The 15990-nt window shown below is 39.8% G+C and overlaps 1 protein-coding gene across 2 annotated transcripts in view; it reads left to right on the plus strand.

Moving 5' to 3' along the window:
* LOC144491523 (neural cell adhesion molecule L1-like protein) overlaps positions 1-15990 on the plus strand; it is a 554136-nt gene that overhangs the window by 92589 nt on the left and 445557 nt on the right. Inside the window, exons 1-3 of one of the 2 annotated variants that reach the window (XM_078209436.1) lie at positions 13596-13683; positions 13973-14171; positions 15912-15929. In XM_078209436.1, the coding sequence (XP_078065562.1) occupies positions 14090-14171; positions 15912-15929 (100 nt within the window). In that variant the 5' untranslated portion in view covers positions 13596-13683; positions 13973-14089. Of the gene's footprint in view, positions 1-13595; positions 13684-13972; positions 14172-15911; positions 15930-15990 lie in introns of those variants that run through there. The other variant, XM_078209437.1, reaches the window with a different exon arrangement.

Genomic DNA, 15990 nt, shown 5'->3' on the forward strand with positions numbered 1-15990 from the left:
CTATGTGAGATTAAGACAGCGCTCAAACATGGTCAGGAATGGGGGGTTATTAATATTCCTGATCATCAATTATTCAAGAATGATAAAGAAGGAAACAGAGAAGTGTGCCAATATTGATGAAGGATTTAACTATTTTGAATAGAAAAGATTTAGAAGACGGTTTGAGATCGAATCTATTTGATTTGATTTGAAGAAGAGTGGGAGTTGTTACATTGTTGGCAGCTTTTTTAGAGCTCCAGAAGTGAGAAAAATGAGTACATTACAGTAGATAGTCATATTAGGAGACTTTAATTATTTTAATAAAGATGGGGGGACAAAACATTGTGCTAATTGTAGGGGCTGGGGGAGTGGATGGAGATGTGTGCAAAGGAGGACTTTTAGAATCTGTTTTCTGAGATTGGTTCCAAAAGTAGGTCCTGACTCCACTGGTAATGCCTGGTCACATTTGTGTGATCTTGAACAAAGGTGGCCAATTAAGAGGCTGCCTTTTGGATGACTGTTAAGTATAGCAATTAAGGACAGCAGATGGAGCAGGTACCCATCTGAACCAGTAGGTGGGTTCTCATTGATTTCCTGCCAGCAATCCCACTGGGAGAGATAGGTGCTGCTGTGGCAAACAGGAGCATGCGAGGGTGTCCACGGAGGATGTGTGAAATTAAAAATAACTATTTGAGGAGCAGCTTCCAGGTCATTCTTTCAGAGGGGAGTCACCTTTGAAAATATGGCCTGTGACCACAGCTGTGGCCCTGTGGTAGAAGAAGTTCCAGGGGGAGGTTGTGGGTGGGTGGGCGGGGGCGGGGGGTTGGGGGGACAGATAACTAGAAGAGGCTTCACATACCCCCAGTCTATAGCTGGGAAGGCACCATCGGGGATTGATTCATAGACTGTTTCATAGAATCCCTCGAGTGTGAAAGGAGGCCATTTGGCCTATCAAGTTTGCACTGATCGTCCAAATGAACATTTATACCGAGGCCCACTCCATCCCTGTTACCCTGCAAGTTGATTATGGCCAATCCACCTAACCTGTACATCTTTGTACTGTGGGAGGAAACCGGAGCACCCAAAGGAAACCCAAGAGGAGAATGTGCGAACTCCACACAAGGCCGGAATTGAACCTGGGTCCCTGTCGCTGTGAGGCAGCAGTGCTAACCACCATGCCACCGTATCACCCTGCCAGACTTTGTTCAAGCATGAGAACTTTCTGTCGCTGGTAAATTCCCAGCAGTGTCCTCAATCTGACCCAATGTGGCCAGTTAATTGGCACAAATTGGCTACCTGCTGCTGCCAGGTGGATAGTTGTTTCTGTTACTCAACTGCCTCCAGCAAGATCTCCCAAGCATGGGAATGTGTCAGGTGGCTGAGCCAACGTGCTATTCTGCAAATTTTTCACCCCTCCCCCGCTCACCTCGAAAGCTGCCTCTGTGCAGATGGTAAGATTCTGTCCAATATTTCTCCAGTCTAAAAGCAGTTTTGGATCTGGTTCTGTGAAATGGAAGAGGACAGATGGAATGTGTTACAATCGGAGATCACCTTCCCAACATTGGCCACAACATAATTTTGTTTCTATTTGGGAAAGAGACTTGAAAATATCAAATGTAAAAATGCTGAACTGGAAATGAGCACTAATTTCAGTGATCTGAATATAGGGCTGAACGCAGTAGATGTGGGAAGGCAATCTCAGAGTAAAGCAACAACAGAGCAATGGAGGGCATTCAAGGAAGAGATAGTTCAGGTACAAAAAGTTGTGGTAAAAAGTTGAAACCACCCAAGTCTGTCAGTTGCCGTAACTGAGACTTTATTCAGAAACACAATTGAGAGACATAGCCCTACAAAGATATAGCTGTTTGTTCGTTCCTAATTTCTGTTCTCTGTGGAAACCACCATGTTATCATATGTTTCAGATTAAACTGAGGATATGTCTTCCTAAGATGTTAAATTAGATAGAGGCAAAAATACATTAGACAAAGTAACAATATAGTACTTGAGTTACTATTTCAACTGTTTTTCTGAAAGCAACATATTGGCGATCTGATTCCAAGTCTTACGAGTAGCTTCATATTGGAAGCTCATGTCTCAGTGGTCAAGTTTTGCTTGACCAGATTCATCTGAAAATACATGAAATGAAATGGACACCAAACATGCAGGATGAAAGCTCTAATATTCCCATCAAACATTTTGCAGTAGAGGCTCTTTAAGCTTCTCTCCCTCCTCTAATTCCAAACTGGCTTCCTGTGTCGCAGGTGCTAATCCTTCCTGGCAGTATACCACCCAATGAGTCAGCTCATCGAGATAATGATGATCTCATTCCAATGGTGACAGGGTTATATGGATTATCCAGGCTAATCAATCATTTTTGAACTTCTTGACAGTGAAAGTAAGAGAACTTGCATTTATGGCTTTCAGATGCAGCCAATTATGCTCTTTGGAAATGTGGTCACTCTTGTAGTAAAGGACATACTGCAGCTAATTTGTGCATAACAACGTCCCACACAACATCAGTGAGATAATAACCAGCTCATCTGGGTTATCTTTTTTTAAAGTCAATTTTGGTTGAAGAATGAATATTGACAGGAATGCCTACTCTATGTTTTGACATACTCTCGCAACAAGATAAAAGACCAGATCATTTATTTTTTCATGTTATAAGTTGAGGGATAAATGTTGACCGGGACAGTGGAAAAACACTCTTTTTGAATAGTAGCTGAAAACCGTTCATGCTCACATGAGAGGGAAGGTGGGCCACCGTATAATAACTTAGCTAAAAGTTAGCATCACCAACAGTGCAGCAATCAATCATGAATGCAATGACATTGGATTATGTGCTTAAGACTGTAACGTGGGACATTAACCCCATAACTTGTTGCGTGCTGCCATTGAGCCACAGATGAAACAAATAGATCTATTCCTTTCGCAATAAAGTTGACACAATTGTTTGGTTTGCAAGTTGTTTCTGTTTCGTGATGATATATCTGACTTTAGTTTCATTGTGCAGTATTTCCCTCTGGCATGCTCAGACTAAGAAAATCACCAAAAAGCTGCAATCACTCCAGTCCCTGCCCTCCTTTTGATTCTTCTTGCCTCAGAAGCTGATACAGTTAAAATTGTCTTTGTGTACTTTTTTCTTTAATACTAAAACTCTGAGGCCATAACCTATATTACAGCCTATGGCTGGAGTTGATATTCTTCCTGAACCTATCATTCAGTCAGCTGTAGAAAGTTGTGACTCAGGTGCTTGCAATTTCCAGGATGTCAGTTTAAGCATGTGCACCATGGCTTTACCCTGTACCTGCAAGACCCTCTTAATGTAACACATCAAAGAACATCCTTCCTGAGGCTTTAATGGTTTGTTTTCCCACAGGATTTCGAAACAATTTGGAACATGAACTTTGGAACTTTTTTCTGAGGTGAACTTTGAGAAGAAAGCAGTTTTTAGATGCATTGTTTTTGGCTTCAAAAATGCAAGTTGATTTTAAGTGTCTATATGAGCTAAGCATCCTTTCTGTTTATGTTGGGAATTCAACATGAAGCTTTCTTGACAAGAAAAATTATTTACCAAACTTTCATTACAAAGTCCTTGGTTGTTGAATCTTCTATGAACAGCAAGAACAAAGATCATGGAATCATCCTCCACTTTCAGTGACTTCCTTTCTCACAGCAGTGACTTATATTTATATAGCATCTCTAAGAAACCAGAAGTGTCGGTGCATAAATCAATCTTTGAAACCTCAAAATATCCCTCCAAAAAGGGGATAACTTATTAACAGAGAATAAAAGTGATTGGTGGATATATGTGGCTGTCAGTTTGAAATATCATTAATACCCAACACAAAGAGTGGGCAAGTCTTAAACTCCCATGCATTTCTTTTCTCTTTATTCTTTCATGGGATGTAGGCATTGCTGACAAGGCCAGCGTTTGTTGTCCATCCCTAATTGCCCTTGAACTGAGTGGCTTGCTAGACTATTGCAGAGGGCAGTCAAACACATTGAAATGGATCTGGAGTCATATATAGGATAGACTGGGTACGGATAGCAGATTTCCATTCCTAAAGGACATTAGTGAATCAGATGGGTTCACTAACAATCAAGGATATGTGTTGCCTTGGTCACCATTACTGAGACGAGCTTTTGTATTGCAGATTTATTAATTGCATTTGAGTTCCACCAGCTGCTGTGGGGGGACGTAATCCACCCCCACCTTCTCTCTCTCTCTCTCTCTCTCTCTCTCCCCTCCCCCCCCCCCCCCCGCCCCGCCCCCAGCATTAGCCTGAGCCTCTGGATCACTAGTCCAATGATAATACCTCCATGACACCATTGCTTCCTGTGTTGCATCTTCACAACACAGTCCCTGTTGCCTGTTTGACCCCTTGTATCCAGTTTTAAGGAACCATGCATGGGTGGGGTGAAAAATTGAGGTTGACTACTAATGCGAGTATTGCATGTTGTGGTTGAAAAGAGGGAATCGGGTTATATACTGAGTATGTGCAAGAACATAATTTTTGGGGTTGGAAAAATTGGGTCATCTTATCTGCTAGGTTGACTTATTTATTGTGCTTTACAGTAATGAAATGTTCCAAGAAGCATTACAGAATATGACACAGAGCCACATGTGTAGATATTAGGTTGGAAACCAAACATTTGGTCAAAAAGAGAAGTTTTAAGGAGTGTCTTCAAGGAGAAAACATGAAGTGGAGAGGTGCAGGAAGTGTATTCTGGAGCTTGGGGCCGAGGCAACTGAAGGCACAGCCATTAATGGTGATTACAGTGGGGGATGTTCAAGAGGCTAAAATGAGATGAGTACATGCACCCTGCTGGATGGAGTTTACAGAGATAGGAATGGATAAGACTGTGGAGAGATTTGGAGAGTGTTGGCTGATGAAGTGCAATGTGGGAAAATGGGAGGATACTCACTTTGGCAGGAAGAATAAAAAAGCAGAATTAAAAGAAATGGAAGGAGACTGCTGAATGCTGTGGTACAAAGGTATCTGGGTGTCCTTGTATATGATTCACAAAAAGTTAGCATGAAGGTACAGCAAATAATTAGGAAGGCAAATGGAATGTTAGTCTTTATCGCAAAAGAGATGCAGTATAACAGTGGGTAAGTCTTGCTACAGCTGTACTGGGCATTGGTGAATATGATGAATTTTGGTCTCCTTACTTAGGGAGGGATACACTTGCATTGGCCTCAGTCCAGAGAAGATTCACTAGGCTGACTCCTGGGATGAAGGGTTTACCTTATGAGGAAAGGTTGAGCAAGTTGGACTTTTCAGAAATCTGTGCTGGCTATCATTAATTATCTCAAAGCTCTCCAAATGCCTTTTTTTTCTTGAATTATTGTTTCTTAAACATCACCCACCACTGACAATAAACTGACTGACCTGTTGGTACGAGGGTGGCCCTTCCACCCTTTCTTGAATAAGGGTGTCATATTTGCCACTCCAATCATCTGGGACCACCGCTGTGTGTGCGGAAGATTGTGGTGTGCCCTTCCACTGTCTTCATCCCCACTTCCTTTAGCAACCTGGGATTCAAGCCACAATAAGGATATTCAGCATTTCCAGTACATGCTTCCTCCCAATTTTTACTCCATCCATTAACTCACAGCCATCATTATTAGCTCAATAATTCAAAATACTTAAACCCACCTTATACCTAATACCTTCTTAGGAAACCATGTAATTCAGTCATTTTTCTGAGAAGGATAGGATAAAATGCTGATTTTATTCATTATTCCCTCCTCCTATTCCCTGTCTTCCATTGAGTTCACCCTGTCAGCCATGAAACATGAAGGGGCCAGTTTGTTTATTTGGGATGAAACGATTAAGAACCCGACAGACTCTATAACGTGTCTGTTCTATTTCTGATCAGCATTGAACAGATTTATCTTAAAAAGTTATCTTTTTACAAAGCTGTTTCTGTTTGAATTATTGATAATCAAACAATTTGATTTATGATCATATTCCTGGCCATTTAACTTTAATGTAAGTTGAATTTAGATAAAGCTCCTCTTCTTCATCCAGTCACATGCAAAATTAACGAAGAATAGTGGAACTCTGACATCTGTACATGAGAACCATCCCTTCTATATTTATTTTAATCCTTATGTGCATTGTTCTCAGACCTTATCTATTACAAGACTGTGCACAGTAGTTAACATCAGTGCAAAGCTAAATGGGAATCTAAATACTGTGTAAATCCTGTAACTGTCTTGCATCTCAATGTTTATGATGTCGTATGTTTTGTGTGTGAATGCATTTGAAGACAAACTTAAATGTAATGAATAGCTTGATAATGTCATCATGAGCAGATACTGAAAATAACGATGTGGTCATTTAAATTCCTTCTGATAGGTCTCAGTAACCTTGTATTAGGGAGAGGTAAATTAGCTAGGGATCTTAGTCCTGATTAATATTCAGCAACCTAGCTGAAAGTGTGCCAGTATAGTTGTCAGATGAGAACAGGATTGAGCTTGACAGTAGAGTGTTTGCAAAACCTGCCCACACATATGCTGGGTAAGATCATACATGAGTAATGGCCCTTGAGTGGGGCATCAGCTAGGCCACCTGTACTTGAAAGCACTGAAGTATTTTGGGGAGAGGTAGGGGAACTCGCTAGAAAAAGATGAAGGAAAAAAACAGTTACTGACTTTTCTCCTGCTTCCTCTCTCTTCCCATTGTGAAACATGAGGGCAGATCCTTGTCACTGAACAGATCTTTTTCCTTTGACAAATAAAGCTTTATGGTTTTTTAATTTAAATTTATTTATTAGTGTCACAAATAAACTTACACTAACACTGCAATAAAGTTACTGTGAAAATCCTCTAGTCGCCACATTCTGGCACCTGTTCGGATACACTGAGGGAGAATTTTTAGCATGGGCAATGCACCTAACCAGCATATCATAGAAGTCATAGAAACCCGACAGTACAGAAAGAGGCCATTCGGCCCATCGAGTCTGCACTGACCACAATCCCACCCAGGCCCTACCCCCATATCCCTAAATATTTTACCCACTAATCCCTCTAACCTACACATCTCAGGATACTAAGGGGCAATTTTTTTAGCATGGCCAATCAACCTAACCCGCACATCTTTGGACTGTGGGAGGAAACCGGAGCACCCGGAGGAAACCCACGCAGACACGAGGAGAATGTGCAAACTCCACACAGACAGTGACCCAAGCCGGGAATCGAACCCAGGTCCCTGGAGCTGTGAAGCAGCAGTGCTAACCACTGTGCTACCGCGCCGATATCTTTGGGATTGTGGGAGGAAACTGGAGCACCCGAAGGAAACCCATGCAGACACGAGGAAAATGTGCAGACTCGATGCAGAGCTTAGAGATGCTCCCATTTTCTGAAGGCAATATAGTGAATGCATAAGCCCTAACGCCAGTGATATTCCACAATAATAAAGCAGGAAAGGCGATAATTACACAGCAGATCAATCAGCTTCCCAGAAAGAAAGTGAGTTTAATCTTTTAGCCACGGTGCTGTGAAATTCCAGCCTTTTCCACTTTAAAAAAAATTTCTGATTCTCATTTGATCTCTGGTAATTGCATGGCACTGTCAGATCTGTGCAATCATTACCACTATCTTAGCTCAGAGTGAAAATAATCCTGGAGTCCAGTGAATTTTAAACCAGTTAGATTTTGAGAAAATATTTCAACAGCCCATCATAAAATTACAAAGAGAAAATGGTGACAGACTTCAAAAAGACAGACTCTGGTAAGATGTTCCATGAACTGACATGGACACTTACACCCCATGTCATAAAGGAGCTCATTATCATAAAAGGATGGAGAATAAACTGTGCCGAATAATAAAACAGATTATTGTGAAAATGAGTTTTTATGAAGGTCTTTCTCACGAGATTTGAATTGCCTTGTGGATTTAAATGTCAGTATTTCTGAATGAGTTTGAGTGCTGAAAAATGATAATGCAGCTTGTGATATTAGAGCAACATACCAAATTTATTAAATTAATTATTCAACAGTATTATAAAGGACAGAGCTGGGAGAGTTATGTCCTGCAGAGAGACATGGTGACTCTGTAAGAAATTTGTTTTTTTTTTAGCCCCTTTATACTTTAGATCTTTTGTGTATTTAATTGAATCCAAATTACATAAAAAAACAAATAATTATGTAACTAATAGGATTAAGAGCTGTAACAAAAACAGAATATGCTGGAACACTCAGCAGATCAGACAGCATCTGAGCGAGGAAACGTTAATGTTTCAATGTTAATCACTCATCAGAACTGTATGAAGGTACTACAAATGTTAAATCTTGGACGCACAACAATAATATGTCATCAGTATAGGTTTGAGCAGTAAATCTATTGCAAATGCTTTGATAATTCCATCTTAGTCTTATCTATAGTGTGTTATATTATAGAAAATAAATCATGGACTGGAACTAAAATCTTGTGTATGAATAAGTTACGCACATATGGACATTTGAATTAGAAGCTGTAGAAGGCCATTCAGCCCTTTTAGCCTGTTCTATCATGCAACAAGATCATAGCTGATCTGATTTTAATCTCAATCCCACAATCCTCTCCCCTGATAAATGTTCATCCCTTTGCCTATCAAGGATCTATCTATCGCTGCCTTAAAAATATCCAAAGATTCTGCCTTCACCACATTTTGAAGAGAGGTCCAAAGAGTCACGACCCTCTGAGAGGAAAACAATCTCCTCAGCTCTGTCTTAAATGGGCGACCCTTTATTTTTAAGCAGTGACCCCTAGTTCTAGATTCTCCCACAAGAGGAAACAGCTTTTCCACGTCCACCCTGTCAAGGCCCCTCAGAATCTAATATGTTTTAATCAAGTCGGCTTTTACTTGATGAAACTCCAGCAAATACAAGTCCAGCCTTTCCTCATTAGACAACCCACCCATTCCAGGTCTTAGTTTCGTCAGCTTTTTCTGAGCTGCTTCCAAAGAATTTACATCCTTCCTTTAAATAAGTAGACCAACTCCAGATGTGGACTCAGCAATGCCCTGTATAACTGAAGCATAACCCCAATACTTATGCATTCAATTTCCCTCACAATAAATTATAACATTCTATTTGCTTTCCTAATTATTTGTTGTACCTGCATACTAACCTTTTGTGATTCATGCACTAGGACACCCAGATTCCTTTGCATCTCAGAGCTCTGCAATCTGTCACCATTTAGAAAACATGTTTCTTATTATTCTTCCTGCCAAAATGGACAATTTCCCCACATTGTACTCCACTTGTCAAATCTTTGCCCATTCACCTAACTTATCTATATCTTTTTGTAGCCTCCTTATATCCTCTTTACAAATTACTTTCCTACCTACCTTTGTATCATCAGCAAATTTAGCAACCATACCTTCAATACCATTATCCAATTTATATAAATTGTAGAGTTGAGACCCCAGTACTGATCCCTATGGCACAGCTCTCATTACATCTCACCAATCAGAAAATGACCCATTTATGTCTCCCCTCTGTTTCCTGTTAGCTAGCCAACTTTCTATCCATGTCAGCATGTTACCCCTGACAACATGAGCTTTAATTTTGCATAATAACCTGTGATGTGGCTCCTCATCAATTGCCTCTGAAAATCGAAGTACAGCACATCCACTGGTTCCCCTTTATCCACAGCACATTTCAATTCAGCATCACCACTGGATTGAGTACCTTGAAATGGAGTTTTACATGCTAGAGAAGGAAAGACTGTTAGAGGTAGAGATTTTCATGGAGAAAACATACTAGCTGGATGGCCATATGTAGATATGGAAGGAATAAAATGGGATGTGAAAATAAGATTGAAAGTAGAAATGCAGGTGTGATTGAAATTCTTTATGTGAAAGCAGTCTGCGAGTTGTAAAGCAATTATGTTATTCTTTGTTTTTTGCAACTACATCCGAGATGTGGGCTGGGATTTTATGTTTGCTTGGGACTGCTATTGCCCACACATGTATAAAATCTGGAATGGTGATGTTGGGTCATGTGTCCCATGTCAGCACAATGATTTGCCATTGTGCGATAGGAAGGTGGGCTGCGGATTTTGGTGCCTACCTGCCATTTAAAGAAAATAATGAATGGATAATTGAGCTTATTCACAAGTCTATTGACCAAAGTATTACACAACCCATGCCACAATGCTGTTGGTCTGCTGTTTCAACATAGGAAGTTAAAAATGGGAGAGAAGAGAGGGTTACATGTTCTTGGGGCAGGAGGGAAGGGGCAGGGTGGAGTGGTGAATGAGGTGCCCTGTGTGCATCTAGGACATCTCCTCCATGATCATTGCCTCTCCGCCTGGCCTCCCGAACTTTCCCATCCATCCCCTTACCCTGATCCCTCCCCACCCAAAGATCCTGAATCTACCCGATGCCAGTCTCCAACTTCCCTCCACCATGGGACTGCCTGTAGTCCCAGCAACACCCATTACTGAGCTCTGGTGCTGCTGGGATTGTTGGAGCTGAGGGCTTGATGTTCCATTCTCAGCTTGTTTACACCACCTGCAGTATATTAACGTTAGTTTGCAACTGACTTTTCCAACCAGGTTATGAACAATCCAGCCCGTAGAATTAAAAATGTCTTACAGTTGGACACATTACTGGTCGGACTGCATTGTTCTGTTTCCAAATACGTGACCTAACAATGATTTTTTAAAAAGCAAAACACTGCAAACGCTAGAAATCTGAAATAAAACAGAAAATGGTGGAAACGTTCAGCAGATCAGACAGCATCTGTGAAGAGAGAATTAACGTTAATATTTCAGGTTGAAAGTGAATCTGACAATGAATTGGTTATTTGCGTTGGTTAGTTTGTCAACTTCTGAATGTTAATCATTTGTTTTGGTTTGTGAAACTTTCATTCCTTTCCCTCCTCCCAGCAATAAACATCACTTTCTTTTCCAACCTTGAATCAAATCAATTATCGAGATCCACGAACAGTTGATGAAACTGAGGTGTTGGAGATAGCAACACATATATAAGTAGGAACTGATCATGTTAAAAATGACAGGATTATTGTAACCTTAAAATATGTTGCCTGAAAGAAATTGGCGACTTCCATACTATTTTGATTTGTAAGTTATTGGAACAGACCCAGTGTGAGTACAAAAAGAGAATAGAAATGGGGCAATATTGCAAAATGAACAATAGATATCAAGAACTCCCAACCAAATGGTGAGCAGCACAATTTATGATAAAACATGGTGCTTCTGACTGCTGCGTGTTCGGACAATGTGCCAAGGAAATGTTGATTCCACCAATGGGTGCAGAGTTTCAGCAGCAATGTAACCTAATGATTGTGGGCATTGAGCTTCAGCCAAATGAACAGGTGTCCTCGTATTCCTTTCTAGGGTGTTGTCTTGGAGTAGCTGATGACCCAATTCTCAGAATTTTCCTCTTACCTATACAACCATCATCTGTTGCCAGCATGGTGTCAGGGCTGCATGCTGTTTTTTCTGATGTTCTACATGTCTGATGATGTGTACATAAGCTAACTTATCATCAGCTGTTTAAGATTGTCGTGCCAAGTGGCTTTGACAAACCTGCAAACTGCCAAGGTGGTTGACTTCCACTTCCATGGAACAATCCATTTGGTACAAACTGCCATTACCCTTCCTGGAAATATTTTAACTTAAAATATACTTCACAGCCTGGTCCTCGATCTCTCAAATTAGCAAAGGAGTGCCCTCCCATTGCATGTCCAGGAGTTCTGAACCTTTGAGGAGAACTGTTTAGTTCCCAGCCTCGTCACCTGTACATGTGATCTGCAATGTGACTTTGCTATTGTTGAAGTAGGATATTGAGACCAAAAAACCCAACTGGACCTTTGTTGAAGCATGAAAAAGAGAGACTTAATTAAAGGGGCAGAAGTCCTCTGATGCTCATGTGAGAAACCAAAACCATAAATATAAAACAGTTAACAATAAAATCAAATAGGGAATTCAGGAGAAACGTTTTGACCTCTTTTGAATGTGGAATTGAGTACCACCAACTTATTGAAATGAACAGGACAGATGTATTTAAGGGAAAAATAAGATCAACAGATGAAGGCAAAATAAATGGGAAGGTATGCTCTGAGGATTAGATGAAGAAAGATGGAAAGCTGTTTATGTAGGGCATAAAGTTAAAGTTTATTTATTACTGGCTTACATTAACACTGCAATGAAGTTACTGTGAAAATCCCTTAGTCGCCACATTCTGGTGCCTGTTCGGGTACACGGAGGGAGAATTTAGCATGGCCAATACATCTAACCAGCACATCCTTTGGACTGTGGGAGGAAACCGGAGCACCCGGAGGACATGGGGAGAATGTGCAAACTCCACACAGTGACCCCAAGCCGGAAATCGAACCCAGGTCCCTAGCACTGTGAGGCAGCAGTGCTAGCCACTGTGTCATTGTGCCAACCCCGTGCCGTGCCGTGCCGCATACAGGCATGGACCAGTTGGACCTAATTATTGTACATTCTATCTGAATTTGTAAAAAAAAACACATTACTGGTCTTGAAAAAACCCCCAAAAAGAAATAGGCAGCCTGAAGAAAGGAGAAGTACCCACAACTAGATCTTCCCTCCAATCAACAAAAATAGAGCTCGGAGCAATGTTATTGGTTAGGATTTCCCCAGCAGCATTGAACCAAAGCACAGTCAATGTGGTGTCGGCAGTTGTGGACCCCTGCCTTGGTGGAAGCATTGTAAAGTTTATTACAGCTTTGGTGAGATGAGGATGCAGCAATAGGCCTCTGTGTGAGATTTTTCTTCATTTACTGCTGGTGGACAGCACAATTTTGTTTCATAGCTTGTGATCACATTAAGATGTCCTCACTCTGTACACAATACAATTTTCCAGCCCCCATGCAAATGGGCCTCTTACCATAACCTGACAGGTCTGACACCAACTCATTATAATTCTCTCTCCAGAGCCCAAGGAGGTTGTTGAGGAGCACCAGACTTGTCAGTCATGGCCATTAGCCCCAAGGAACCTTTTTAACCATGACTGATGGCAGATTTTAGCCAATTGTAAATTGATTTCGGATTATTTTTTCTGTAATTGCTCACCATCGTGGATGAACCCACTGATCCTGCTTCATTTCCCTAATGAGCTTCTTAGCCTGACAACGTGCTGCATCATAATCTACCTTTGGAGCAGCTTTTGATTAGTGTAAAGAGGTTTCAAGTATCATTCTAAATATCCTTTGTTTCATCTAACAGTTCTCCTTGGCTTGTAAACTGAATACTTTGAATACTAATCACATTACTTTCATAAATTGCGACCAAAGTTATATTCCTGATGAAGAAAATTATAATCCAGCCATAAAGAATGTCGGGTGTCCACAAAGAGTTTGAACTATCATTCTATGAACTTCAATGAAAAGTCCATCAGGTGCAGTGGAAAATTGGCTGCTAATTCGCTACAAGCCTATTTTATGCTGCTATAGTCGATCAGTTCCACCCCCTCCCTTATGTCAAATGTTGTTCTGGTAATAGTGATGAAATGTTTGCCAAGGGCAATAGGAGGCATCAAGTGTTTGTTGTGGATCATTTTTTTGAATAAACAGTTCCTAAAGCCCTTCTTTCCACTTGTACATAAAATTTATTTAATCACCTTTGTGAATCTTTTGTTCAGAACATCTGAAAAGTGGGATCCCCTCCAGTAATAAAAACAAATCCCAGAAGGACCAATGTGAATTATTTTCCTTATGGTATCACTCTGCTGTCACAGTAATCCGATTGCATAAAGTTCAATGTTCTGTTTGTCTCCATAAAATCAGAACACGCAGAAATCTGGACTTGCTTTTACAGATCTCCTGTGGGATAAAGTGGATGTGAGAGACACATACTGCATCATATTTACTATTCTAAAATTATGTATCTCCTGAAGAGAGAAAGCACTGTTCGGATTACATCATGTCTTTGAGTTTACTTCAATTTAGTTGTCTTGTAGTACATGTAGATTTAACTGATTAATTTTTACCTTTTCTACCTCTCCAGATTCTGATCAATGACTCATGGCTGCGCGCTGATTTAAACTGAAGCTCAGTGAAATCACACAGAAGAAATCTTAACGTTTCCTTTTGGGTTGTGTTTGATCTTCCCCCAGTGCCGAAGATGGCACTGAGCACGAGAACTTTGCTGTTATATTTGCTGTGTTGGGCCAAGTGGAGCTCATCAATGGAGATTCCAGAAGAGGGTAAGACAAGATGATTTGAAACTTTGTTTTGTACGTTATGTTCAGAAGATTTGCTTATAGTTATATGGGCTCGAATGTGATACAGGTATTATTCCCCTTCCCATGCGCTCAAAATAGGTCCGACCATATTTAATTTTAGAAAATGTTTGCAAAATTGAATGCTGTCTGTCTGTATCTCTATTATCTAGGGCAGCCCCTTAAATGGTGCATCTGGAAATTATTTACATGAAGAACTGGTTTGAATTTGCATTCACTGACATAATAGTAATTGTCTAGCCTTTTGCACATACTCAAAATGTTTGTAAATAGATGTAATTGCTACATTAAAAATCACTGCATGTATGAAATAAAATTTATTTAGTAATTAGAAGTTAAAGTGGTTTAAAAAAATCCTCCCATTTTTGCAAAGAATTTTGCTGCAGAATCCTATCGGGCTTTTGTCATTTTGTGATCCAGTTACAACCAGTTACTGACATGCAATAAATTATTGATGAGACTTGATCCATTATTCAGGCTTTTTAATGCAGCTGCTGGGCATGGCAGAATAAATGTTCATTAACAGGTCTCACCGTATATGCAGTGTAAAAAAAACAAGCCATTTATAATGCGAAGAATAACTGATCCAGTAATGAAGTGGTGGTTTCATAGATATAATGTTGCCATTGAGTCATTCAGTGTATTACATCCAATACTAATTGGTGGATTTGCTACTAATAATGTTTGAGTTTCTTTTTACCTATAAAGATGCAAACATACGAGAGAAAAATAAGAAAGCCAGTGCTTTGTAGAAATGGTTGAATAAAAAAGATGGCATATGAGTGAAGATGCCCAACTTTTTTAAATAATTTACTTTTTAATTTTAATAAATTAATGTTTATGATAGGAGCAAACCTGTGAAGAGTGTCAAGTGGATTAATCACTCAGCTGCTTGCAGCGTTGAGTCTGATGGATCTAATATTTGTATGAAGTGGTATTATAATGTAATTAGAGGAAATTAAATTAAATTTTAGCTGTTAAATTATCAGATTACTTTGAACTGCCAACCTAAATTTTACAGCATTGGTCTACCTTCCATTCCACAAAACAAGGATTTTTGACTTCACTGCAACATATTTTTCAAAGTAGCTTTTAAGGGGGGAGGGGTTCCACCAGAAGCCAAACTGTTGGCACCAGACTTGTCAATTCTGTCATTTCATGTACAACATGTTTTTATATTGTCATTTGTCAGGTCTCAGAATGCAGGCTACATGCACTTACTTTCCCTGGAAGTAAAATAGTGAACCAACAAATTCTGATAATGCTTTCCACCAGAAAATAAGGAAAATATAAGTCCTTGAATAAGCTTTGTTAAAAATCAAGTTCTATTTACAAAAATAATTAAATTTTAAAATGATTGACAATAACCATTGTATTTTAAGCAGGAAACCCTTCACAGATTTCATATGAATTTACATGAAAATACAGGATTACAATAATTGGTTTAGTTGCAGCTTGAAGTAACTGTATCCAATGGGGACAATAAACCTGCCTATTACCATACAAGTTTCCATTAATTTTAGGGGTAGCACATCACCACGTGCATCTGGGATGTAGTCTTCAATTAATCCATTGCCTCCTTACTTTTGCATTTTACAACTGGATATGATGTTCATTGGTTTGAAATGCTACATAATATGTAAATTGGTGATAGAATGTAACATTCTTGTTTCCATTTTCCTTTTGCTTACTCTGGATCTAAAGCTTTTGTTCAAGAAAGAAGTAAGTTCACCAAGTGCAATTACCATGTTGAACATTTGAAAATGTGATTGTGTTTTGCCTG

The sequence above is a fragment of the Mustelus asterias genome, chromosome 3, assembly GCF_964213995.1.
Source record: "Mustelus asterias chromosome 3, sMusAst1.hap1.1, whole genome shotgun sequence".
Taxonomy (NCBI): domain Eukaryota; kingdom Metazoa; phylum Chordata; class Chondrichthyes; order Carcharhiniformes; family Triakidae; genus Mustelus; species Mustelus asterias.